Genomic DNA, 25,678 nt, shown 5'->3' with positions numbered 1-25,678 from the left:
AGGAAACATCCCTGACAGTAGGATCAGCAGAAGAAAGTTGAAGAGACAGAGGAAAAGGCAAAGCATTTGGGAAGACACATTCTGTATGAACTTTGAGAGACTAAGTTTTAATTTATTGCTTTCTTATTGCTTGGATTTATACAAGTGGGGCATGTGTTTATTGAAACAGCATACCAGTAGAATTTAAGTCAGCAAGAGAATAGTTAGTAGTTAGTGGGGTTTGTTCAGTTTGTTAGTAATTCTGTTAATTTGTTCAGTGTTAGGATAAAATAAATAAATTGTTACTTGTTACTTATAAACTGGAGATCAGGGATTCCTTTCATTTATTCACACATTTTACAGATTACGAGGGGCAAGGCAAGCTTCTCTGGGTGTTTCACATTTAATTAGAAGGGAACCTCTACTCCCACCATAACAGATTGGAGCTGGTGTTTTGGATTAATTATCAGAGGGGTTCAGCCTTTTCCCCTTTGTAACCTATGTTTTACTGAGATCTATCTGTTGATTAAATGTTTTTTTTAATATAAAATATGAGTGTTAAGTTATCCTAAAGCAGTGTTTTTAGAGCAGTAAGATTATTGCCACTTTCTGGGTCTGGAGATTAAGTTGCAGCAATGCCCTGTATTGAATTGAATTTAGTTTAATTTAATTAGCTTTATTGTCACATGCACTCAAATGAGTACAGTGAAAAGTTTACAAGTCACCATTTAAGGTGCCATCTGAGGTACAAAGGTACAGATTCTTCAGTACAAGTCCTTAAGGAAAAGAAATTATAAAAAATAAGGAAATAAAACATCCAGCTTTGCAGATTGTAGTAATAAATTAGAAAACAGAGAAATAAAATGTTCAGAACAATGGTCCCAATGAAGGGCTATACCTGAAACATCGACTGTCTTCTTCCTCAGGTGCTGCCCGACCTGCTCTGCTTTTTCCAGTGCCATACTTTATCAATTCTGGTTCTCCAGCATCTTCAGTCCTCACTATCTCCTAGAACAATGGTCATTCTAACCTGGTCCAAACTGACACCTAGCCTGCAATCCACACTAGCCCTTGACTTCAGAATGCACCAGGCTTCTCATTGAGGTTCTCAAGGCCAGGAGACCACTCTGAAATCACCTCAAGACCAGATGTCCATGCTGAGGCCACATTGGGTTGAAAGACCATCATAGACCATTAAAAGACCTATACACTGTGCTGAAAGACCACAACGATGGGCTGCTGAGAGACCACCATGCCCAGCCAAGAAACGGCCATACTGAGCCACTGAGCGACCACCACACCGGGCCGACAAGATGCCATGCCTCGCTGAGAGATGCCAAGTCAGCCAGGAGGCCATGGAGCAGCAGTTAGCAACAATGAGGAATTTACAGAAAGCAGGGATGTGATAGATAGAAGTTTTGGGAAAGTAGATGGGTTATGTCTAGGAAAGATTGGAGAAGTAGACTGGTAATGCAGGAATCTCCTGTGGCTATCTTCTTCTCATACAAATGTACAGTTTTGAAAAATGCAAGGGTGATGGTCTCTCAGAGAAATGTCACACCGACAGCCAGATACGGAAACTGACTTTACAATAATGAGGATGCATCAGGTTTCAAGCAGTTGATTATGATAGAGGACTTTCTAGTCAGGAGCACAAATAGATGTTTCTGTGGCCAATAATGAGATATCAGAATGTGTATTGCCACCCTGGTGCCAGGATCAAGAATGTCTCAGACAGAGTGCAGAATATTCTCAAAGGGAAGAGTAACTAGCTGGAGGTTGTTGTACACGTTGGGACAACGAGAAATAGCCAAGTCCTGAAGAGAGAATACAAGCAATTAGGCAGAAAGTTAAAAAGTAGGTCCTCAAGGGTAATAATATTTGGATTACTCCTGGTGCCACATACTAGTGAGAATAGGAATAAGAGGATACAGCAAGTGAATGCATGGCTGAGGCGCTGATGTCAGGGACAGGGATTCACATTTTTGAATCATTGGGATGTCTTCTGGAGTAGAAGTGACAGTTTGCGCTTAAATTGGAAAGGAACAAATATCCTGACAGGGAGATTTGCTATTGCTACTCAGGAAGTTTTAAACTAGGAAGGGGGGAGGGAGAGAAAGGAAGAAAAGAGATAAATCTGAGGTTATTACAGTTGAAAAGAGGAGCAAGTCAAACACTCAAGGCAGGCAAGAGCAAGGCAGAGAATTAGGTAAAACAGATAAATTAAACTGCATTTATTTTACTGCAAGAAACCTGACAGGTAAGGTAGATGAACTCAGGTCATTGATTGAGAACATGGAACTGAGATCTCATAGCTATTATAGAAATGTGACTCAGGGAAGGGCTTCATGTTCCAGGGTTTAGATGCTATAGGGAAGGTAGGAAGTGGGGGTGGCAAGACAGGAGGAGGAATGGCATTATTGGTTAGGAACAACATTATGACTTTACTTAGGGAGCATATTCCTGGGAGTTCATCCAGGGAAATGTTTGGGTGGAACTAAGAAAAAGAAGGGGCTGATCACTTTAGTGGAATTGTACTATAGGCCCTCAGACTTTCCAAACATAGACTGAGATTGTCATAGTGTTAAGAGCTTGGATGGAGAGGAATTTGTTTAGTGTATACAAGAAGATATTCTTATTCAGTATAAGGATGAATCTACTCGAGATGGAGCAAACATTGACCTTCTTTTGGGAAATAAGGTAGGGCAAGTGACTGAGGTATCAGTGGGGGACTACTTTGGGAGCCAATGATCATAATTCTATTAGTTTTAAAACAGTTATGGAAAAGGATAGACCTGAACTAAAAGTTAAAGTTTTCGATTGGAGGAAGGCCAATTTTGATGGTGTTAGACAAGAACTTTAACTTTAATGGGTATGGCTATTCACAGATAAAGGGATGGCTGTTCACAGATAAAGGAATGGCTGGAAAGTGAGAGGTCTTCAAAAATGAGATAATGAGAGTTTAAAGGCAATATGTTCCTATTAGCATAAACAGCAAGGCTGTTAGGTGTAGGGAATGCTGGATGACTAGAGAAACTGAGGATCTGATTGAGAAAAAGAAGGAGGCATGTGGCAGGTATAGACAGCTGGGATCAAGTAAATCCCTCAAGGAGTATCAGAACAGTAGGAATATAATAAAGAGGGAAATCAGGAAGCCACAAAGGGGACATGATATAGCTTTGGCAAATAGGGTAAAGGAGAATCCAAAAAAAATACATTAAAAGGCAAAAGAATAACTAGGGAGAGAATAGGACTTCTTGAAGATCAACAAGGCAGTCTAAGAATGAAGCAGCAGGAGATGGGTGAGATACTAAACAAGTATTTTGTGTTAGCATTTATTGGGGAGAAGGATATGGAAGCCAGAGAACTTGGAGAAATAAACAATGATATCTTGGAAAGTGTTCATATTACAGAGCAGGGTGGTGCTGGACGTTTTAAAACACATAAAGATGGATAAATTCCCAGGACCTGATCAGATGTATCCCAAAACTTTGTGGGAAGCTGGGGAAGTGGTTGCTTGCTCTTTTGTTGATATACTTGGATCATTAATAGCCAAGGTTGAGGTGCCAGAAGACTGGAGGGTGGCTGATGTGGTGCCACTATTTAAGAAAGATGATAAGAAAAAGCCAGGGAACTATAGTCTGGTCAGCCTGACATCAGTGTTTGGAAGGGATTCTGAGGAACATGATCTACATGTATTTGGAAAGGCAAGCACTAATTAGGGATAGTTGCGGCTAGGAAATCATGATCCACTAACGATTGAGAACTAGCAAAGAAGATTGTGAAGGCAGAGTGCTGGACGTTATGTATATGAATTTTAGTAAGACATTCAACAAGGTTTGGTATGGTAGACCTATTAACAAGGTTAGGTCATTTGGAATCCAAGGTGAGCTCACCAATTTTGATAGAAAATTGGTTTGAATGTAGGAGACAGGAGGTGGTGGTGGAGTCTTGTTTTTTGCACTGGAGGCCTGTGATCAGTAATGTGCTACATCAATTGGTGCTGGGTGCACTATCTTTAATCATTTCTATACATGATTTGGATGTGAATATAGGAGGAATGGTTAGAAAGTTTGCAGATGACACCAAAATTGATGGTGTTTTGGACAGTGAAGAAGATTACCTCAGAATACAATGGGACCTTGATCAGATGGGCCGAGGAATGGCAGATGGAGTTTAATTTAGATAAATATGAGATATTGTGTTTTGGTAAGGCAAATCAGGGCAGGACTGTATACTTAAGAGAGTGTTGCCAAACAAAATAAGCTTTGGGATGCAGGTTCATAGTTCCTTGAAATGGAGTCATCAGTAAACAGGGTAAAGAAGGTATTTGGTATGCTTGCCTTGATTGGTCAGTGTACTAAGTATAGGAGTTGGGATGTCATGTTGTGATTGTGCCAGCTATTGGTTAGCGCCCATTTGGAATACTGCATTCAATTCTGGTCTCCCTGCTATATGAAAGATATTGTTAAACTTGAAAGGATGCAGAAAAGATTTACAAGAATGTTGCCAGGATTGGAGAGTTTGAGCTTTTGGGAGAGGCTGAATAGATTAAGGTTATATTACCTGGAGCATAGGAGGCTGTGGGGTGACCTTATAGAGGTTTATAAAATCATATGGGGCATAGATGGGGTGAACAGCCAAGATATTTTTTCCAGCGTAGGGGAGTCCAAATCTAGAGGGCAGTTTTAAGGTGAGATGAGAAAGATATAAAAGGGGCCATTTTTTTCACACAGAGGGTGGTGCGTGTATGGAATGAGCAGCCGAAAGAAGTAGTGGAGGATGATACAATTACAACATTTAAAATGCATCTGGATAGGTACATGAAGACAGGGTTTAAATGGATATAGGTCAAATGATAGCAAATGGGATTAGATTAATTTAGAATATCTGGTTGGCATAGATGAGTTGGGCCAAAGGGTCTGTGTCCATGCTGTACAACTTTATGACTCTGAAACAATCTTTCCACATCTACTATGTCAGGCCTTCTAAGAATCTTATGCTTTAATAAGGTCACCACACATTCTTCTAAGCCACTCAGCACATTTTTATTATAGGTAAAAACAATGACTGCAGATGCTGGAAACCAGATTCTGGATTAGTGGTGCTGGAAGAGCACAGCAGTTCAGGCAGCATCCGAGGAGCAGTAAAATCGACGTTTCAGACAAAAGCCCTTCATCAGGAATAAAAGCCAGGAAGTTTAGACACTGATAAACTGCACTGCTTCTGATACAGGTCTTATATCTCCACATGAGCTGCTTCTCTCTCTGAAAGAAGGCTGCACATTCAGTGGCCCTTTGAGTTGTTCTGTTTTTCTAACTTGTTTCTGTCTCCATCAGCTTGTGATATAAGATACCTTTTTGCAATCATTTTTTTTCCAGTTTTCTACCCTTAAGGCACAGAAGTACTTACCTCAAGTGTCTACTGCCTCATTTAATGCATATAAGCAATTTTCCAGACACCTGCAGTATTCACAGAACTCAAAAATGAAATAAAATTGCATCTCCCCTTCATAACATAGGTTCAATAGCAATGCAACATAAACTTCAATGTAAACATGGTTACATTTAACTTCGACACAAGTTTCCAAATGATAATAGTAACAATATATGATGAACCTTCACCATTAGACTGAGCCTAGATCTAGCCCTATCATAGAATCCCATACAGTGTAGAAACAGGCCATTTGGCCCAAGAAGTCTGCACCAATCCTCCGAAGAGTAACCCACCCAGACCCATTCCCCTACCCTATTACTCTACATTTCCCCTCACTAATGCACCTAACCTACACATCCCTGAACACTATGGGCAATTTAGTGTGGCTAGTTTACCTAATCTGCACATCTTTGGACTGTGGGAGGAAACTCACGCAGGCAATGGGGAGAATGTGCAAACTCCACACAGACAATTGCCCAGTGCTAGAATTGAACCCTGGTCCCTGGCACTGTGTGGCACAGCGCTAACCACTGAGTCACTGTGCTGTGTTTATGATCTTCAAACTTTGACAACACTATTTTTTAAAGATTTTTCTATGTGGTGTATAGAATCTATTGATTCAGCTCAGGACTTCTGGCATATGCTTCCTCATTAATCTGAGAAATAATCCTGATCAATTTTATTACCTCAGTGAAGACCAATTAAAGGACTATAACAGCATAATGCCAACTGCTTGGAGCTTTATTCTGAGAAACAATCCAAGCACCTTTAATAGAACAGAAAAGCTGATGTCTTGACTCATGCTTGATGGCCTGCTGAGTGGCTGTGATTTCTTTGATTCTTTTACTTCCCTTATACTTGCCTTCTCCTTTTCAGTATTTCTTTACAGGTAAAACACGTAATTCACTTGTGCTGACTGTTCATTCATTCCCTATAATATGATGAACTATCTCTATGTTAGAAATTGTCTCTAAAAGCATTGAGAATTTAGAATAATCTATCAAGAAAAACATTAGAGTAATTTTCATGCAGTAGGATTTTACTCTGAGTGCCAACATATTGCATGGGTTCAATTTTTTGAGCTTTGAGGTATTGTTTTGGTTTTTTTCAATCCTTTTCTTCTATTTTTTTCAATAGCCCAAATATTCCAAACTCTTATTTTTGATGTACAGTAGACAATATGTTGTGTTGTTAACTTCCTAAACTTTAATGCAGGATCCTTCCCAATCAATACAGTCCAAGAAAACTTGTTGGAAGCAGCATTTCAGAAGCTATGCCCTATTTTTATGGCAATAGTTGCCATATTCTGGTAAGTAAAAACAGTTTCAAGGTCCCAGAGCCTCTTTAAAAGTTACTGAATGAAAGTAAGTGTGTAATGTGAATGGGTGGGAGGGTAAGTTAGTAAGTAGTGTTGGTGAAGTGATATGTTGCCAGATAGGTAAAGGAGTAAGGTGTTTGTTGGATGAAGGGATATAGATAAGTGTAGAAGGTAAGTGCATAGAGGTAGTGCCGCGTAAGAAGATAGTGTGTATATATGTGGAAATTAAATGGATGAAAGAGTCTGATATCAGGGTTGGCATATCAGGTAAGGGTGTCACTGGTTGGGAGTCAGGGTGTGTCTTGCATCAATTGTTGTGATAAGGGTAGGTGTTGGGAGCATGCATATGCTGATTTTGGGATTGAATATTGAGGGAGTAGCTATTGGAAGTCAGATTGAGTGTTCAGACAGGGTCAATGTTAGCGAACAGGGAATCAATGTGAGTGATTAGAGGTTAGCTTTATAGTTAGCTAGTAGATGAACCTAGAGATTCTATGATAATCCTCGAACATTTTTGGCTACCTATAAGGATATGTAAATCAGAACACTCTGAAGTCCTCCAATCCTAACACAGCAATATGCTCCTTTTCACTAGATAATCACCTATTAGATGTTTAAACTTCCCAAGAGATAACCTCATAGTCAGTGGGTTAGAATTTCTGAGAGATCCTGAAACACATCTTTTGCGATATATATGCCTAGTCTCCAATTATTCCGAGACTGGAAGATCTAGGCCAATATTTCTCTGCATTATACTCCATTGTCTATATGAGGAATTTGCTCCATACTTTCTCATCTGCTACAAATTCCATGAGAAGAGCTTTCCCTAAATTCACAACTATGTACAATGAACCAATTCCACTTGACGTTTGTGTAATATTATGGTTAACAGGAAATATTAGTATATTGTTGCACATTACCACATAGCGAAGTTATACCTGTAAGCTAATACATCAGACAACATATAATTGAATTTTGAGACTTCAGTCATTTATTTTCAATAATTCAACAAGCAAATATATAAGCAGTCCAGTGCCTTGTGCATGGAGTGATATGAAACATAGGTTTTGTGCTTGTGATCCCCAATGTAGAAAGTCAGTCATATTGTCAAACAGAGGTGTTAATTTTGAGGCCAGAATATCCAGTAATATATCCTGATTACATTAAGATTGATTTTATTCAATGAATAATCATAGCATCACCAAGTGTCACTGTATCATGATGACGTGAGAGACTTTTCAGCAGTCAGGTAGTTACAGACATTTAAGTAGGATCAATGTCTATCAAGTACTTGTCATGTTGTATATTTTACTAATATTTATAAAATGAATTTTTCCATTATGTATCAGATTTGGTTATCCATTACAGGTGTCACAATGCAATTATTAAATATAGATTTGAAATGTGCAGAAAGCACTAGAATCTAATGACAATTATAGACCACATTATAGTGTCATGTCTAACTATTCATTTAGTTTGTCTTACAACATAAAGTTGAAGTGGAAAAGAATGGAGCTGGAAAAAGCATAGCAGGTCAAGCAGCATCAGAGGAAGAGAGGAGTTGACGTTTCAGATCAGGACCTTTCACCAGGACTAGCAGGTCCAAATTGAGACAGTCTGAATGTTGCGATGGGGAATGGTTATAAATAAAGATATTATTTTAATATTGTCTTATGAAAATGCCATATTGTTAATGACCCCCTAAATGAAAGCCATTAAAGGTCCTCACTTATAATAATTTCTATTAACTGTTCCATTGTTTTAAATTAAAATTCACAAATACTGTATAACATGACATTTTATTGAATGTTCTTAATGTCTAACATTTCAAGAGATTTTGCATTCTCTTCTGCAAACATTCACAGATAATTGAAACAATTTGAAATGCAGTTTGGTGATGTTGTAATCTCCTATATTTTGTAGTATTTTATGAAATTCATGTCAAAATTAAAAACAGATCATTTAGGAATTTGGTACATTTGGATAAAATAAATTTTAAAAAGTTGCTTTTCCAGCTGGTTTTCATCTGCAATTTTCCCAGCAAATTCCTGAACCTGAATTTTCATGGAAAATTTATGCCTCAGCCAAAATGAAAATCAAGCCCCTATTCCTGACAAATGTTATTTTTGCCAGGGCAAAAGGGTCAGATTGTGATTCACACATATAGGAAACTCAAATCCAGCAGGCTTATTTGAATTCAATGCCGAGTTCAAAGAGGCCTAATTTTGCTCGAGAGGAATTTATAGCGCAAAATATGTGACTAACAATTATTAAGAGTAGATGCAAATGTGCGTGAAAGGTGGAAAAAGTCTTTGGAACTGACAATTTTTCAATTTATTTAAATCCCCTACTGTATAAAATTTGAAAACAAAAGCCTGCTGTGACTCTAAGTTCAGAAGATTTGGTGCTTTCAATATCAATGGCTGTTTGTTGCCATAAGGCTAAGGGTTATCATTATAGTATTAGTACAGCTTTATGACTTCAACTACCTGTCATAATTATAATATGATTTTTGTAGGTTCACATTTTGAATGACAGCTCCATGTGATCATAAAGGGATTCACTGTTTTGATAGGGGGCTATGAATATAAATAGTACAATAAGGGATTGAGTACTTGAAGAACTTTAAATGTATTGGATGGATATCTTGTAATGAGTACCAACAACTTTAAGACAGTGAAGTCTCTATAAATACTTAAAGCATTATTTATTTCATTTCAGCATGGTTCCTGAGCACTGTCATGATAGATACTGAGTGAGTTGTCATGGATAGTCTAAGACTGAACAATGAATGAGGGTGGGTGAGGAGACATGTGTTGGCACTCAGTTGACACAGGGACTGTAAGAGATTATGATCGCTTCTTAGAGAGACATTAGTTGGCTTTGAGGGAATAAGAGTAATGGGGAGATGGTGTACTTGAAGTTGCATGATATAGCCTCAGGGGGCATGTGTGATTGATGAGAGATAGAGAATTACTGTTATTATTACATAACCTACTTCAGCAGACTCCTAACTTCCACCGCACTGTTCAAAGGAGTGGCAAGACCCAACTCCAGTGCACAAGCCCTCTACCTGAACAAGCTTTTAGCAGTTCAGTGTAATTTCTCCCAAGTTATGTTCATAAAGTCAGGAAGATTCTAAACTGAGTGCACCCAACTCAGGATGAAATTTGAGCCTGGTCTTATTTCAGGAATGTGAATTACAAAATGACTTAATTACGAATAGTCAGTCTCACATTCATTGAGAGCAAGTACTTTATAAAATAAAAATATAATGACCAAATGGTCTGTGAGAAACCAAATAAGAGCTGTTGGTCAAATAATAAACCAAAGATGAATATAAAAACAAAAGTTTCAGTTATTGTAATTACTACCATGACAATTGATTTGCCTTTGACATATTCTGACTTGGTAGCTGCAGACTGATGAAATTAAATCATTTTCTGTGGTTTTGGACTTTACAAAAAAAGCCTGACTTGCAGTTGAGCTGACCAGTCCGAAAACATTTATCAGATTCTATGGTGATCCTCACTGTACATCCCAAATTTCACACAGCAAGGGTGTGAGTTTCTGATCCTTTGTCTTCCATGACATCAGTACCTCTGAATGGTTGTGGTTAAGGGTTCTAAGTTGAGTAAGACGACCCAACAACCGAGCAAAGCGCTGTGGACTTTCCGGATGATGGATCTTTGAATACTTGTATAAAATCTCCAAAAGAGGCTCCTGTAACTTTTCTACATGTAGTTTATTCTTTACATAGGGTCGATCTGCAGATCAACAAAAGAAAAGTGAACAACCAAATATGGTATAATTGAATTACAAATATTAAAGTACATGGGGTTGATTTTTAACTTTCAGCCAAAATATTAAGTCTTGCCTGTATAGAGCATCGAAAATATAATTAGATAGGAATTTTTTCCTGCATTTAAGTGATGCCAAATTCTATTAGTGGTATGCAAACCTTTTTCCTGCACTCTAGCTAGGTAATGTTGACCAACCAGAGTCAAAAAGTTTTTGACCCACACTTTTTGACTCTGATCTCCAGCATCTGCAGTCCTCACTTTTTTCCAGTGTTGATCAATCATTCAGTAAGTACAAAAATCTAACCCCTTGTAGTAGCAATATTCCAATGGAAGTGTTCAAGTAAGTGGACCACAAATGTTGAAAATTCCAAAGAGCAGATAAAATAAAATCCATTTTTGTGGATTCCAATGTGTGCCTTCATTTTTCTATCATTAATGAAAGCAAAGCCATTCAAAATTATAATTGTTATTACCCTGATTGCCTATATCTTCTTGCTTCATTTGAAGCAGTTATTGAATGCATACCCATGCCACACAGTGGCCTTTTGCTTTTTAACCACATATAAATGCAGCTGGCTTACCATGATTCTTGGCTGTTTCATATTTACTGCTTCCTTTTGGCAAACCATATAGCCACACAATTCTATTTTTATTAATTAAAGCTATGAAATAATTTGATTTTTTAATAATGACAGGGACTTCTGTGTTGTATTATCTACTTAATTATGTTAATTGAATTACTTAATTTAAATTATTGAATAATTTGTAGTAGAATTAATAACTGAAATGTCATTGGATTATAGATAGTATGCTTTGTGCCAGAGCACACATAAGTACATGATAAAGCAGTCAGAGTTACAAATTTTGGTAATTTCCTTTATCAAAATATTCACAAACTATCTTGATTGAAGTTCATTTGTTGGCTAAGGAACACTTTAGACAAGATAGTACTTTAAAAATTTGTATCTTAAGATGCACTTCTGAATTTGATATGAGAGTAATTGAATATCATATCATTAGTTTGTGTGCATTTTTGCGTTCATTAAGGTAAAGGAAGGTGGAATGAAACCTTTTCATGTCCACAATTAAGCTTTCTTATCTTCTTGATTATTCACTTTACTACCTTCTGGTTACAACAGTTAGAAGGCCCTTCCAAGTTAATTCTTTCTCCTCATGTTTCCTCTTTTCAACCTAGCCTATCAAACCCAGTCTGCATCCTGGTTACTCAGTGTAAGGACTGTTTGTAGTCCTGTTAATGAGTCACCTTTTCTTAGAAGCAGAATTTCTTCTCTTCTCAGGACAGAAGGACCATGATGAGCTAACTAAGGGCCCAATAGCCACACGCTGCCTGAAATTCAGCCTGACATTTAATTCAATGACTTATGACGACTGCTCCTAAAATTTTAGACAACAATGCTGTAATAATTCTGCTTTGCCTTAAATATCTCCTCTAGGATCACAGATTTCTACTTGTCCTATTTCATCCATTTTGTTACAAACCGTTTTTTTTAATCATTTAATTAACACTGCTTTACACTCTAATACAGACCTGCTCTTTTATTATTTTCTCCCCTTCTCTGACACTATCTTTCAATCGTCATTCCCTGTATTTGTACTTGTTTAAGTACTGTTAGGTCTCCAGCTTCTTCCATAACTGATGAAATATTATCAACCTGAAATGTTAACTTTCTATAAGGCCTGATTTTAACTCAGTGTAAGTGGATTGGTTTTGAATAAGGTATGATCTCACCATCAGTTTTTCTTTCAAAAGATGCTAACTTACCTGTTGAATATTCCCAGTAATGTGTGATTTGTTTTTCTCTCAAGCTCAGTATGATAGAAAGGAAAACTCTCTCTGAAGAGCTATAACATTATAGCTTAACCTAGCTTCAGAATCTGTGTTGTACCTCACCACTACAGTTTTAATTTCCAAAATGTTTCCATTCTTGAGGATATTTATCATCTACTATCAAATTCTCAACAGTTTAATGGTCTGGGGCTACACCAACAAGAAACAGCAATAAGTCTGATGCAAAGTGTGATTCCTTCCACCATTAAATATGCTATATAAATATAAATTGTTATACATGTTAGAGCCTTCACTGATTTTTCATTAGTTTTACTTTACTCTTTTATAAATTTGGAGGAAGTGAGGACCGCAGATGCTGGAGATCAAAGTCAAGAAGTGTGGTGCTGGAAAAGTATAGCCAGACAAGCAGTGTCCGAGGAGCAGGAAAGTAGATATTTCAAGCATAGGCTCTTCATTCTGACTCTTATAAATTTGGTTTGGAATTGAGCTAAAGATAACTCTTCGAATGTCGATAAGAGTTAATGTTAAAAGAAAAACAGACTAAACAAACTTTTGTTTATTTGTGAGGACAGGTCTGGACGTTAATTGCAGGTTGGTTTCTGATCAAAACGTTCTGGAGATGCTTCATCACCAGGGAAGTGCATTACATTAAACAGATAGCAGAAGTTGGCTACTAACAAGGGTAATACCTGGACATCGGTTCCAGCAAGTCTGGGAGAGGACTAATACTCAAACAGATGGCAGATGTTGAATGTAACTGGGATCTCATGGGGCAGATGGTTAGTCATTCAGGGTGGCCTTAGGTTGGAATTGGCTTTTGAATGGTGGTTTCTGTGAGAAAGAATCTGGCATGAAGATTTGAAAGCTCCCTGCCTAACCTCTCATGAGCAGCTCTTGGAAGTTTAGAGAATAGAAAATTATGTTTTAAGTATTACTACCTTTGTCTGAGTGAACTAAAAAAGTGACCCAATGACATTTTCAAAGAATCAACCAAGAAGCCATTTTCTATGATTGTGAAACAACAAAACATGAAAGCCACTTAAATAATCTGGCCAGTTTTGTTATTTGCTTCTATTCATCTCTTAACTGTGTTAAAGGCTGAAAATAAAGATTTGGGGGTTTTTGGCATAGACAATCAGATCACTTTCAATGAATTTAATTGTTATTTAATTTTGCTCTTGTATCTTACTATATTGTTAATAAATTTCAAAGTCTTATATTTAACATAAGGATCAATGTGCAGAATTGATTGTTCACAAAGCGTGAGATTGGTTATTCAGAAGTTTGGTTCGGAACCATTGGGGTCAATTTTGAGGATCTTTGAAGATTTTAATTTTACCATGTTGCAAATACAACAGTAGAAAGACTGTTTTGCTTCAGTTGCCTGTCTCCATATCGTAACATCGACTTCGAACTAAATTAACTGAGAAGTAAACTTTTCTACTAAAATTTCACAAGTATATCAGATTATTCATTGAAAATTCTGCCCATCGTGCATGCAAATCCCTTTAAACAACAGATCAGTTCCCATACAATTTCAGCTTTCCTTCCCTGGAGCCAATCTCAAACAAAATATGTACATGATTGGGTTGGATTTCCCTAATTAAATTAAATTAATGCCATAAGTTATGATTTTTTTTACCTGAAAAAAGGATTGTGGTTGCAGAAAGTAAGGCATATTCAGTATCTGTCACATTCATTTCTCCCATACTTCTATAGAAGTCGAACATTGGTGTTATAAATTCTTCAGTTGTACCTGGTCATACAGAGGAGCACAATTAAACTTTCCCAATTCATTTGTCAAAAAAAAGCACAAAATGTATGATAGCTGAATTATGATGCATATGTGTAGCAATAGAAGTAAAAAGGCAAACAATGATACTTGAAGAACTCATTTACTGACAGATGGAGGAACAGATTGAACAGCAGATCTTGGAAAGGTGCAGATGCAACAGAGTTGTTATTAAGGGTGACTTCAACTTCCACAATATTGATTGGAACTTCCTTAGTGCAGGTGGTCTGGTTGAACCGATTTTGTCAGGTGTGTCCAGGAGGGATTCCTGGCTCAATATGTAGATAGGCCGACTAGGGGGGAGGTCATATTGGATTTAGTGCTAGGCAACGAGCCAGACCAGGTGTCAGATCTCTTGGTGGGAGAGCATTTCAGTGACAGTGACCACAACTGCCTCATCTTTACCATAGCCATGGTGAGAGATAGGAACAGACAGTATGGGAAGATATTTAATTGGGGGATGGGAAATTATACTGCGATTTGATAGGAGTTGTGGAGTATAAATTGGGAACAATTGTTCTACAGGAAATGCATAACAAAAATATGGTGGCTATTTAAGGAGCACTTCTTGTGAGTTTTGATAGCTTTGTCCTACTGAGACAGGCAAGGAATGGTAAGGTGAAGGAGCCTTGGATGACAAGAGCAGAGGAGCTTCTTGTCAAGAGGAAAAAGGAAGCTTACTTAAGGCTGAGGAAGTAAGGATCTGGCACAGTTTTAAAGGATTACAGGGTACGTTGGAAAGAACTCAAAAATGGACTGAGAAGAGCTAGGAGGGGGCAGGAAAAAGTCTTGGCGGGAAGGATTAGGGAAAACCCAAAGACATTCTGCACATACATGTGGAATAAGAGAATGATCAGAGAGAGGGTAGAATAATGGAGGGAACTTGTGCCTGGAGTCTGAAGAGATAGGGAAGTCCTAAATGAGGTTTTTGCTTCAGTATTCACTAGAGAGAGGGATCTTGTTGATAGTGAGAACACCATGGACCAGGTTAATAGGCTTGAACAGATTGATACTAAGAAGTGGATATGCTGGAAATTATGGCAAGCATCAAGATAGATAAATCCCCTGGGCTGGATCAGGTATATCCAAGATTATTACGGAAGCGAGGAATGAGATTGCTGTGCCTCTGGCGATGGTCTTTGTATCCTCACTCTCCACGGGAATAGTATCGGCTGATTGGAGGAAGATGAATGTTGTTCCTCTGTTCAAGAAAGGGAATAGGGAAATTCCTAGGAATTACAGACCAGTCAGTCTTATGTCTGTAGTAAACAAGGTACTGGAAAGGATTCTGAGAGATAGGATTTATGACTATTTCGAAAAACATAATTTGATTAAAGATAGTCAGCATGGCTTTGTGAGGGTAAGGTCATGCCTCATAAGCCTTATTGAGTTCTTTGAGGACATGATGAGACAAACATTGTCAATTGTCAGGAAAACCCATCTGGTTCAGATGTTCTTAGGGAATGAAATCTTCCATCCTTACCTGGTCTGGCCTACAAGTGATTCCAGAGCCACAGCAATGCGGTTGACTCTCAACTGCCCTCTGAAATGGCCTCGCAAGCCAAATACTTAGTTTGCTAGAAAGTCACAACAAAGAAATTAAACTGAATGGACCAGCTGGCATCGACCTTGGAACCAGAAAAGGCAACGGCAAAAACACAAACAGCCATGTCGACCATGCAAAGTCCTCCTTACCAACATCTGGGTACTAGTGTCAAAATTGGGAAAGCTGTCTCACAGAGTAGTCAAGCAACAGTCTGACATACACATTCTTACGGAATCATACCTTACAGATAACACTCTAAACACCACCATTACCATCCCTGGATATCTCCTGTCCCAACGGCAGGACAGATCCAACAGAGGTGGTGGCGCAGTGGTATACAGTTGGGAGGGAGTTGCCCTGGGAGTCTTTGATATCAACTCTAGACTCCATGAAGTCTCATGGCTTCAGGTTAAACATGGGCAAGGAAACCTCTTACTGGTTACCACATACCGTCCTCCTTCGGCTGATGAATCAATACTCCTCCATTTTGAACAACACTTGGAGGAAGCACTGAGGGCGGCAAGGGCGCAAAATGTACACTGGGTGAAGGATTTCAATGTCCATCACTAAGAGTGGCTTGGCAGCATCACTAATCGAGCTGGTCGGGTCCTAAAGGATATAACTGCTAGACTGGGTCTCTGGCAGGTGGTGAAGGAACCAACAAAAGGGAAAAAACATACTTGACCTCATCCTTACTAATCTGCCGGCTAGAGAAGCATCTGTCCATGACAGTACAGGTAAAAGTGACCACTGCACTGTCCTTGTGGAGATGAAGTCCCGCCTTCACATTGAGAACAACCTCCATTGTGTTGTGTGGCACTATCACCGTGCTAAATGCGACAGACTTTGACATAATCCAGCAGCTCAAGACTGGGCATCCATAAGGTGCTGTGGGCCATCAACTGCAGCAGAACTACATTCCAACACAATCTACAATCTCATAACCCGGCATATCCCCACTCAACCATTACCATCAACCCAGGTTCAATGGAGAGTGCAGGAGGGCATGTCAGGAGCAGCATCAGATATACCTAAAAATGAGTGTCAACCTGGTGAAGCTACCAAACAGGAATACTTGCATGCCAAACAGCAAGTGATAGACAGAGCTAAGTGATCCCCCAACAAATGGATTAGAACTAAGCTCTGTAGTCCTTCCACATCCAGTCATGAATGATGGCGGACAATTAAACAATTCAATGGAGGAGGAGGCTCCACAAATATCGCCATCCTCAATGAGTGCAAAAGATAAGGCCGATGCATCCACATCAATCTTCAGTAAGAAATGCAGAATGGATGATCCATCTTGTGCTCCACCAGTGGTCTCCAGCATCTCAGAAACCAGCCTCCAGCCAATTCGATTCACTCCACGTGATATCAAGAATGCTGGAGGCAATGAGCCCTGATAACATTCCAGCAATTGTACTGAAGATGTGTGCTCCAGAACTTGCCACTCCACTAGCCAAGCTCTTCTAGTACAGTTACAACACTGGCATCTATCCGACAATGTGGAAAACTGCCCAGGTATGTCTTGTACACAAAAGGCAGGACAGATCCAATATAGTCAATTATCGCTCAATCAACCTACACTCCATCAACAGTAAAGTGATAGAAGGGGTCATCAACAGTGCTATCAAGCAGACCTGCTCAACAATAAGCTGCTCAGTGACACCCAATTTGGGTTTTGCCAGGGTCACTCAGCTCCTGATCTCATTACAGCCTTGGTTCAAACATGGACAAAGTGCTAAATTCTAGAGGTGAGGAGAAAATGACAGCCCTTGTCATCAAGGCTGCATTTACCTGAGTATGGCATCAAGGAGCCCTGGCAATACTGGAATCAATGGGTTTCAGAGGGAAAACACTCCACTGGTTAGAGTAATACCTGGCACAAAGGAAGATAGTTGCGGATGTGGAGGGTCAGTCATCTCAGCTCCAGGACATCTCTGCAGAAGTCCCTCAGGGTAGTGTCCTAGGTCCAACAATCTTCAGTTGCTTCAACTATGACCTTTCCTCTGTCATAAGGTCAGAAGTGTGGATGTTCACCGATGATTGCATAGTGTTCAACACCATTCGTGACTCCTCAGATACTGAAGCAGTCTGTGCTCAAACGCAACAAGATCTGGACAATATTAAGGCTTGGGCTGACAAGTGGCAACTAACATTCACGCCATACAAATGCCAGACAATGACCAAGACCAATAGGAGACATTCTAACCACTGCACCTTGACATTTAATGGTATTACCATCACCGAATCCCCTACTATTAACACCCTATGGGTTGCCACTGAACAGAAACTCAACTGGACTCACCACATGGACACAGTAGTGACCAGAACAGGTCAGAGACCAGGGATGCTGGGGCGAGTAACTCATCTCATGACACCCCAAAGTCTATCCACTATCGACAAACATAAATCAGGAGTGTGATGGAATATTCCCCACTTGCCTGGATGGGCGCAGCTTCAACAACACTCAAGAAGCTTGACACCATCCAGGACAAAGCAACCCACTTGATTGGCACCACATCTACAAACATTCAATCCCTCTGACACTCAGTAGCAGCAGTGTGCACTATCTAAAAGATGCACTGCAGAAATTCACCAAAGATCCTTAGATAGCATCTTTCGAAACACATGACCACTTCCATCTAGAAGGACAGCAGGTAATTGGGAGTACTATCACCTGCCTGTTCTCCTTCAAGCCACTCACTACACTGACTTGGAAATATACAGTTGTTGTGTCACAGTCGTTGGGTCAAAAACCTGGAATTCTCTCCCTACCGGCATTGGGGTCAACTCACAGCAAGTAGACTACAGCAATTCAAGAAGGCAGCTCACCACCTTCTCAAGGGCAAATAGGCAAGGGCTATCAATGCTGGTCAGCCAGCAACGCCCAAGTCCCACAAATGAATTTTTGAAAAGTTGACCAAGGTTGAGCAGTGGATGTGATGTATATGGATTTCATTTAGGTATTTGATAAGGTTCCCCACAGTAGGTTCATTCAGAAAGATAGGAGGTAAGGGATACAGGGAAATTTGTCTGTCTGCATACAGAATTGGCTGGTCGAAAGAAGACAGCAAGTAGTAGTGGTTGGAAAGTATTCTACCTGGAATTCGGTGACCATTTTGGAAGGTTGAATTTAAATGCACAGGGCTAAACAGGATTCTTGGCAGTGTGGAGGAACAGCGGGATCTTGGGGGTCCATGTACATAGATCTTTCAAAGTTGCCACCCAAGTTGATTGTGTTGTTAAGAAGGTGTATGGTGTTTTGGCTTTCATTAACAGGGAAATTGAGTTTAAGAGTCACGAGGTTTTGCTGCAGCTCCATAAAACACTGGTTTGACCACACTTGGAATATTGTTACCAGTTCCGGTCACCTCATTATAGGAAGGATGTAGATGCTTTAGAGATGGTGCAGAGCAGATTTACCAGAATGCTGCCTGGATTGGAGGGCTTGTCTTATGAAGAGAGGTTGAGTGAGCTAGGGTTATTCACACTGGAGAGAAGAAGGAAGAGAGGTGACTTGATAGAGGTGTACAAGGTAATGAGAGACATAGACAGAGTAGATAGCCAGAGACTTTTTCCCAGGGCAGAAATAGATATCACGAGGGGTCATAATTATAAGGTGATTGGAGGAAGGTACAGGGGAGATGTCAGAGGTAGGTTCATTACACAGAGAGTGGTGGGTGCGTTGAATGCACTGCCAGCAATGGGAGGGGAGTCAGAGACATTCGGGGCATTTAAGCGGCTGCTGGACAAGCATATGGATGGCAGTAAATTGAGGGGCGTGTAGGTTGGGTTGATCTTAGGTTAAGATTAATGCTTGGCACAACATCATGGGACAAAGGGCCTGTTCTGCGCTGTACTATTCGATGTTCTATGTTCTATAAATTGGAGTCCTATTCCCTTCTCACGAAATAGTAATCCAATGATGAAAAAAATAACGAAGTGTACAATCTCATCTAGAATTTGCAACATTTCAAAATTGCTTTTTAATCTACCTACACTGGAATCTAATTTGTATCGTGTGGAAAGCAATAAAAGCTTAAATCATTAAAGATATTGTCAAATCAGCATTAAATCAATATTTCTTTAGCATAAGGCATTAATTTAGTTATAAACTGTCATTGCAATAACAGAAACATGGCTCCGGGATGGGCAGGACTGGCAGCTTAATGTTACAAGATACAAATGCTACAGGAAGGATAGAAAGGGAGGCAAGAGAAGAGGCGGAGTGGTGTTTTTGATAAGGGATAGCATTACAGTTGTGCTGAGGGAAGATAATCCTGGAAATACATCCAGGGAGGTTATTTGGGTGGAAGTGAGAAATAAGAAAGGGATGATCACCTTATTGGGATTGTATTATAGACCCCCTAATAGTCAGAGGGAATTTGAGAAACAAACTTGTAAGGAGATCTCAGCTATCTGTAAGGATCATAAGGTGGTTATGGTCAGGGATTTTAACTTTTCAAACATAGACTGGGACTGCCATAGTGTTAAGGGTTTAGATGGAGAGGAATTTGTTAAGTGTGTACAAGAACAATTTTCTGATTCAGTATGTGGATGTACCCATTAGAGAAGGTGCAAAACTTGACCTACTCTTGGGAAATAAGGCAGGGCAGATGACTGAGGTGTCAGTGGGGGAGCACTTTGGGGCCAGCGACCATAATTCTATTAGATTTAAAATAGTGATGGAAAAGGATAGACCAGATCAAAAGTTGAAGTTCTAAATTGGATAAAGGCCAATTTTGACGGTATTAGGCAAGAACTTTGAAAAGCCCTTCCTGAAGAAGGGCTTATGCCCGAAACGTCGATTCTCCTGTTCCTTGGATGCTGCCTGACCTGCTGCGCTTTTCCAGCAACACATTTTCAGCTCTGATCTCCAGCATCTGCAGTCCTCACTTTCTCCTCGAAGAACTTTGAAAAGCTGATTGGGGACAGATGTTCGCAGGTAAAGGGATGGCTGGTAAATGGGAAGCCTTCAGAAATGAGATAATGAGAATCCAGAGAAAGTATATTCCTATTAGGGTGAAAGGAAAGGCTGGTAGGTATAGGGAATGCTGGATGACTGAAGAAATTGAGGTAAAAACAATGATTGCAGATGCTGGAAACCAGATTCTGGATTAGTGGTGCTGGAAGAGCACATCAGTTCAGGAAGCATCCGAGAGCAGTAAAATCGACATTTCAGGCAAAAGTCCTTCATCAGGAATACAGGCAGAGCGCCTGAAGGGTGGAGAGATAAGTGAGAGGAGGGTGGGGATGGGGAGAAAGTAGCATAGAGTACAATAGGTGAGTGGGGGAGGGGATGAAGGTGATAGGTTGCGGGGGGAAGGTGGAGTGGATAGGTGGAAAAGAAGATAGGCAGGTAGGACAAGTCATGGGGACAGTGCTGAGCTGGAAGTTTGGAACTGGGGTGAGGTGGGGGAAGGGGAAATGAGGAAACTGTTGAAGTCCACATTGATGTCCTGGGCTTGAAGTGTTCCGAGGCGGAAGATGAGGCGTTCTTCCTCCAGGTGTCTGGTGGTGAGGGAACGGCGTTGAAGGAGGCCCAGGACCCCCATGTCCTCGGCAGAGTGGGAGGGGGAGTTGAAATGTTGGGCCACAGGGTGGTGTGGTTGATTGGTGCGGTAAAGAAATTGAGGGCTTGGTTTAGAAAAAGAAGGAAGCAAATGTCAGGTATAGATAGGATAGATGGAGTGAATCCTTAGAAGAGTATAAAGGCAGTAGGAGTATACTTAAGAGGGAAATCAGCAGGGCAAAAAGGGGACATGAGATAGCTTTGGCAAATAGAATTATGGAGAATCGAAAGGGTTTTTACGAATACATTAAGGACAAAAGAGTAACTAGGGAGAGAATAGGGCCACTCCAAGATCAGCAAGGCAGCCTTTGTGTGGATCCGCAGAAAATGGGGGAGATATTAAACGAGTATTTTGCATCAGTATTTACTGTGAAAAAGGATATGGAAGATATAGAATGTAGGGAAATAGATGGTGACACCTTGCAAAATGTCCAAATTACAGAGGAGGAAGTGCTGGATGTCTTGAAGCGCATAAAGGTGGATAAGTCCCCAGGACCAGATCAGGTGTACCCGAGAACTCTGTGATAAGCTAGAGAAGTGATTGCTGGCCCTCTTGATGAGATATTGGTATCATCAATAGTCATAGGTAAGGTGCCAGAAGACTGGAGGTTGGCTAACGTGGTGGCACTGTTTAAGAAGGGTGGTAAGGACAAGCCAGGCAACTATAGACCAGTGAGCCTGACATCGGTGGTGGGTAAGTTGTTGGAGGGAATCCTGAGGGACAGGATGTGCATGTATTTGGAAAGGCAGGAATGATTAGGGATCGTCAACATGGCTTTGTGCTTGGGAAATTATGTCTCACAAACTTGATTGAGTTTTTTGAAGAAGTAACAAAGAGGATTGATGAGGGCAGAGCAGTAGATGTGATCTGTATGGACTTCAGTAAGACATTCGACAAGGTTCCCCATGGAAGACTGGTTAGCAAGGTTAGATCTCACAGAATACAGAGAGAACTAGCCATTTGGATACAGAACTGGCTCAAAGGTAGAAGACAGAGAGTGGTGGGGGAGGATTGTTTTTCAGACTGGAGGCCTGTGACTAGTGGAGTGCCACAAGGATCCTCTACTTTTTGTCACTTATATAAATGATTTGGAAGTGAGCATAAGAGGTACAATTAGTAAGTGTGCAGATGACACCAAAATTGGAGGTGTAGTGGACAGCGAAGAAGGTTACCTCAGATTGCAACAGGATCTTGACCAGATGGGCCAATGGGCTGAGAAGTGGCAGATGGAGTTTAATTCAGATAAATGTGAGGTGCTGCATTTTGGAAAAGCAAACCTCAGCAGGACTTATACACTTAGTGGTAAGGTCCTCGGGAGTGTTGGTGAACAAAGAGACCTTGGAGTGCAGATTCATAGCTCCTTGAAAGTGAAGTCACAGGTAGATAGGATAGTGAAGAAAGCATTAGTATGCTTTCCTTTACTGATCAGAGTATTGACTACAGGAGTTGGGAAGACATGTTGCGGCTATACAGGAGATTGGTTTGGCCACTGTTGGAATATTGTGTGCAGTTCTGGTCTCCTTCCTATCGGAAAGATGTTGTGAAACTTGAAAGGGTTCAGAAAAGATTTACAATGATGTTGCTAGGGTTGGAGGATTTGAGCTATAGGGAGAGGCTGAACAGGCTGGGGTTGTTTTCCCTGGAGCGTCGGAGGCTGAGGGGTGACCTTATAGAGGTTTATAAAATCATGAGGGGCACGGATAGGATAAATAGACAAAGTCCTTTTCCTGGGGTCGGGGAGTCCAGAAATAGAGGACATAGGTTTAGGATGAGAGGGGAAGATATAAAAGAGACCGAAGGGGCAATGTTTTCACACAGAGGGTGGTACGTGTATGGAATGTGCTGCCAGAGGAAGTGGTGTAGGTTGGTACAATTGCAACATTTAAAAGGCATTTGGATGGGTATATGAATAGGAAGGGTTTGGAGTGGCAGGTGGGATTAGATTGGGTTGGGATATCTGGTCGGCATGGACAGGTTGGACCGAAGGTTCTCTTTCCTTGCTGTACATCTCTATGACTCTGTGAGTGGAAACATGTTTATTTTTATTTTGCTATATAATATCTTGTAAAAACAAAAATCACATTCAACAACAAACGCTGGCATTGTAGTCCACAACCATTTGGATCTATCAACTGAAAAAATGGCAGGCACTCTACTGTATACACTCTACTTATAATTGATGGTTATGAAATTAGTCTTGCAGCAGTAATCCAATAATGAAATTCTCTCCGTCCTAGGTCAGAAGAGTAACATCACTAGCATGTTTTTTAACATTTCAAATTTTCATCAAACATTTAAACACCACTATTTTCTCATCACTGTGCTACAATTTCAGGAGAAGGTCTGTAATTTATGTCAGTAAATGGGCTGGTCAAGTGTCACTGTATAGTTTACTTTTTTACTGTTTTCTGTTTTGCTTTTAAATGCCTTGACAGTTTCACAGCTCCCTTTGACAGGTGTTTTTGACAGTTCCTCTAAAAAGCTGCTCTTGCATTTCCACTTGACAGTTTCCCTTGGCAGATACATTTGATAGTTTGCTGTGATAGGTCCTGTGGCAGCTGCTTTTGATACATTTTTGGCAGTTGATTTTGACAGCTCTGTTGACAATTCCATTCAGCTTAGCAGTTAATAGCTTTATGTGTTTTTACATTACGTTTAATAAATCCAAAGAAAGTCTGACATTTTCTGTAATGTACATGACATCCTCCAAAATGTCCCTGAATCACATCCAAAGGCACAATTTACCTAAATGTTTCCACAAAGTTCAGACCTTCCTCTATCATATCAATGCTGAACATTGTGTTTCAGATACCCAGGTTACCAAAATCATATGGGAGCTGAGTCAGCTATTCATTCCTATTGGCAATTACGTCCGCAAATCACACACATGCAAAATGTAACCTGACACCATTTCCATCTCTATGAAAATGGTGGGTGCAGTGTTCAGAGTTGAGATTTTATCACATCTAAATTTCTGATAAATATGAGTGGCTTTCATTGTGGCAAAAGTCCAGGCTTTTACTTCTAATTTCCATTCCTCCCTTGCAATCATATAATCTATTTTCAGCTCTTCCATTGCCTACCTTGATTTCACTGTTTCCATTTTCTAGTAATATATATAATCATAGAATCCCTACAGTGTGGAAACAGGCTCTTTGGCCTAACAAATCCACACAGACCCTCCAAAGAGTATCCCACCCAAACCCATTTCCTTACCCTTATTACTCTACATTTTACCCCTGACTAAAGTAACTAACCTACACATCCCTGAACACTATGGACAATTTAGCATGGCCAATTCACCTGACCAACACATCTTAGGGCTATGGAAGAAAACTGGAGCAGCCGGAGGAAACCCATGCAGACATGTGATGTGCAAACTCCACACAGACAATTGCCTGAGGCTGGAATCAAACTAGGTCCCTGGCGCTGTGAGGGAGCAGTGCTATCCACTGAACCACCGTGCTGCCCCAAATATTCAGATATTCAAATTTCACTATAAACTCACAGACTTACATAGATTAATTGTTGACAATATTTCCTCATATTTTCCATTTGAACTCTATTCCATTTTTATTCTGTCTCCTTCATATCTGTTAAAATCATACAATTTTCCATACCATTGCTTCCAACATGTTTTTTTTCTTTTCTCAGCCAAGGGTTATTGCTGCAGATTGACAAGGGCCAATATAGTGACCATTCCATTTTGCACTTTCACTTTCACCCCTTCAACTCTTTCTCAAAACAACAATAGAGTTGCTCTTGACTTCAATATCTACCACACCATACTCTACATTCCAATCCTATGATCTCCAAACCAGCCAACAAACCATAAAGCTGCTGTAGATCTTTCTTATTTTCAGCAACAGTTAGTTTAGTTTTAAAAATATTGTCAGCTGAACTGACTGTTGGTGAGTTTGGGAAATGACTACAAAGAGCAGGCAAGTGCACCAACGACAGAATTGTTTTATCCAATTACAGGTTCCATCTCTCTAAACTTTGCTGCTGTACCTCTACTCAAAACTTCTGTTCCCAGGAGATTTGCAGCTTGTTCTCTCCTAATCCAAGCTGCCAATGGCAGTGGCTGTCCCACTCCCTGTTCCTCTGGTCCACTTATTTTCATGTAAAATTTAATAACTTACTTCATGAATATTCCTTGTGCTCTTCCATTAAATTGCTTTTCCATTAAATTCCCCTCTAAAGGAACTTTAAATTTCTCTGTGTTATTTCCTTTATTTGTTTGTTTGTGCAATGTTGGCAGAGATTTGCCTGGGAGACCTGGTACTCTTGCACCAGGCCTGGCTTAATTGTACCAGTATTCAAAATTTAAATGTGTAGCCAAACTAAACATGACCAGCTGGGATGGTAGTTCTGATAATTAGAACCTTTAAATGGAAATAATCTAAAGATAAATTTTC

General features: G+C 40.0%; 1 protein-coding gene across 2 annotated transcripts in view; it reads right to left on the bottom strand.

Annotated features, from left to right (window-relative positions):
• Window positions 1–8,513: 8,513 nt before the first annotated feature.
• The window catches only part of LOC122563313 (bile acid receptor-like), a 153,089-nt gene continuing 135,924 nt past the window's right edge, over window positions 8,514–25,678 (bottom strand). For both annotated transcript variants that reach the window (XM_043717027.1, XM_043717028.1), the window contains 2 exons: window positions 13,989–14,102; window positions 8,514–10,500 (listed from right to left, as the gene is read on the bottom strand). In XM_043717027.1, coding sequence (XP_043572962.1) covers window positions 10,262–10,500; window positions 13,989–14,102 — 353 coding nt within the window. In that variant the 3' untranslated portion in view covers window positions 8,514–10,261. The remainder of the gene's footprint in view (window positions 10,501–13,988; window positions 14,103–25,678) is intronic.

The sequence above is a fragment of the Chiloscyllium plagiosum genome, chromosome 26 (genome assembly GCF_004010195.1).
Source record: "Chiloscyllium plagiosum isolate BGI_BamShark_2017 chromosome 26, ASM401019v2, whole genome shotgun sequence".
NCBI lineage: Eukaryota > Metazoa > Chordata > Chondrichthyes > Orectolobiformes > Hemiscylliidae > Chiloscyllium > Chiloscyllium plagiosum.
The sequence above is the reverse complement of the archived record's forward strand: the minus strand, read 5'-3'. Positions and strand labels throughout refer to the sequence as shown.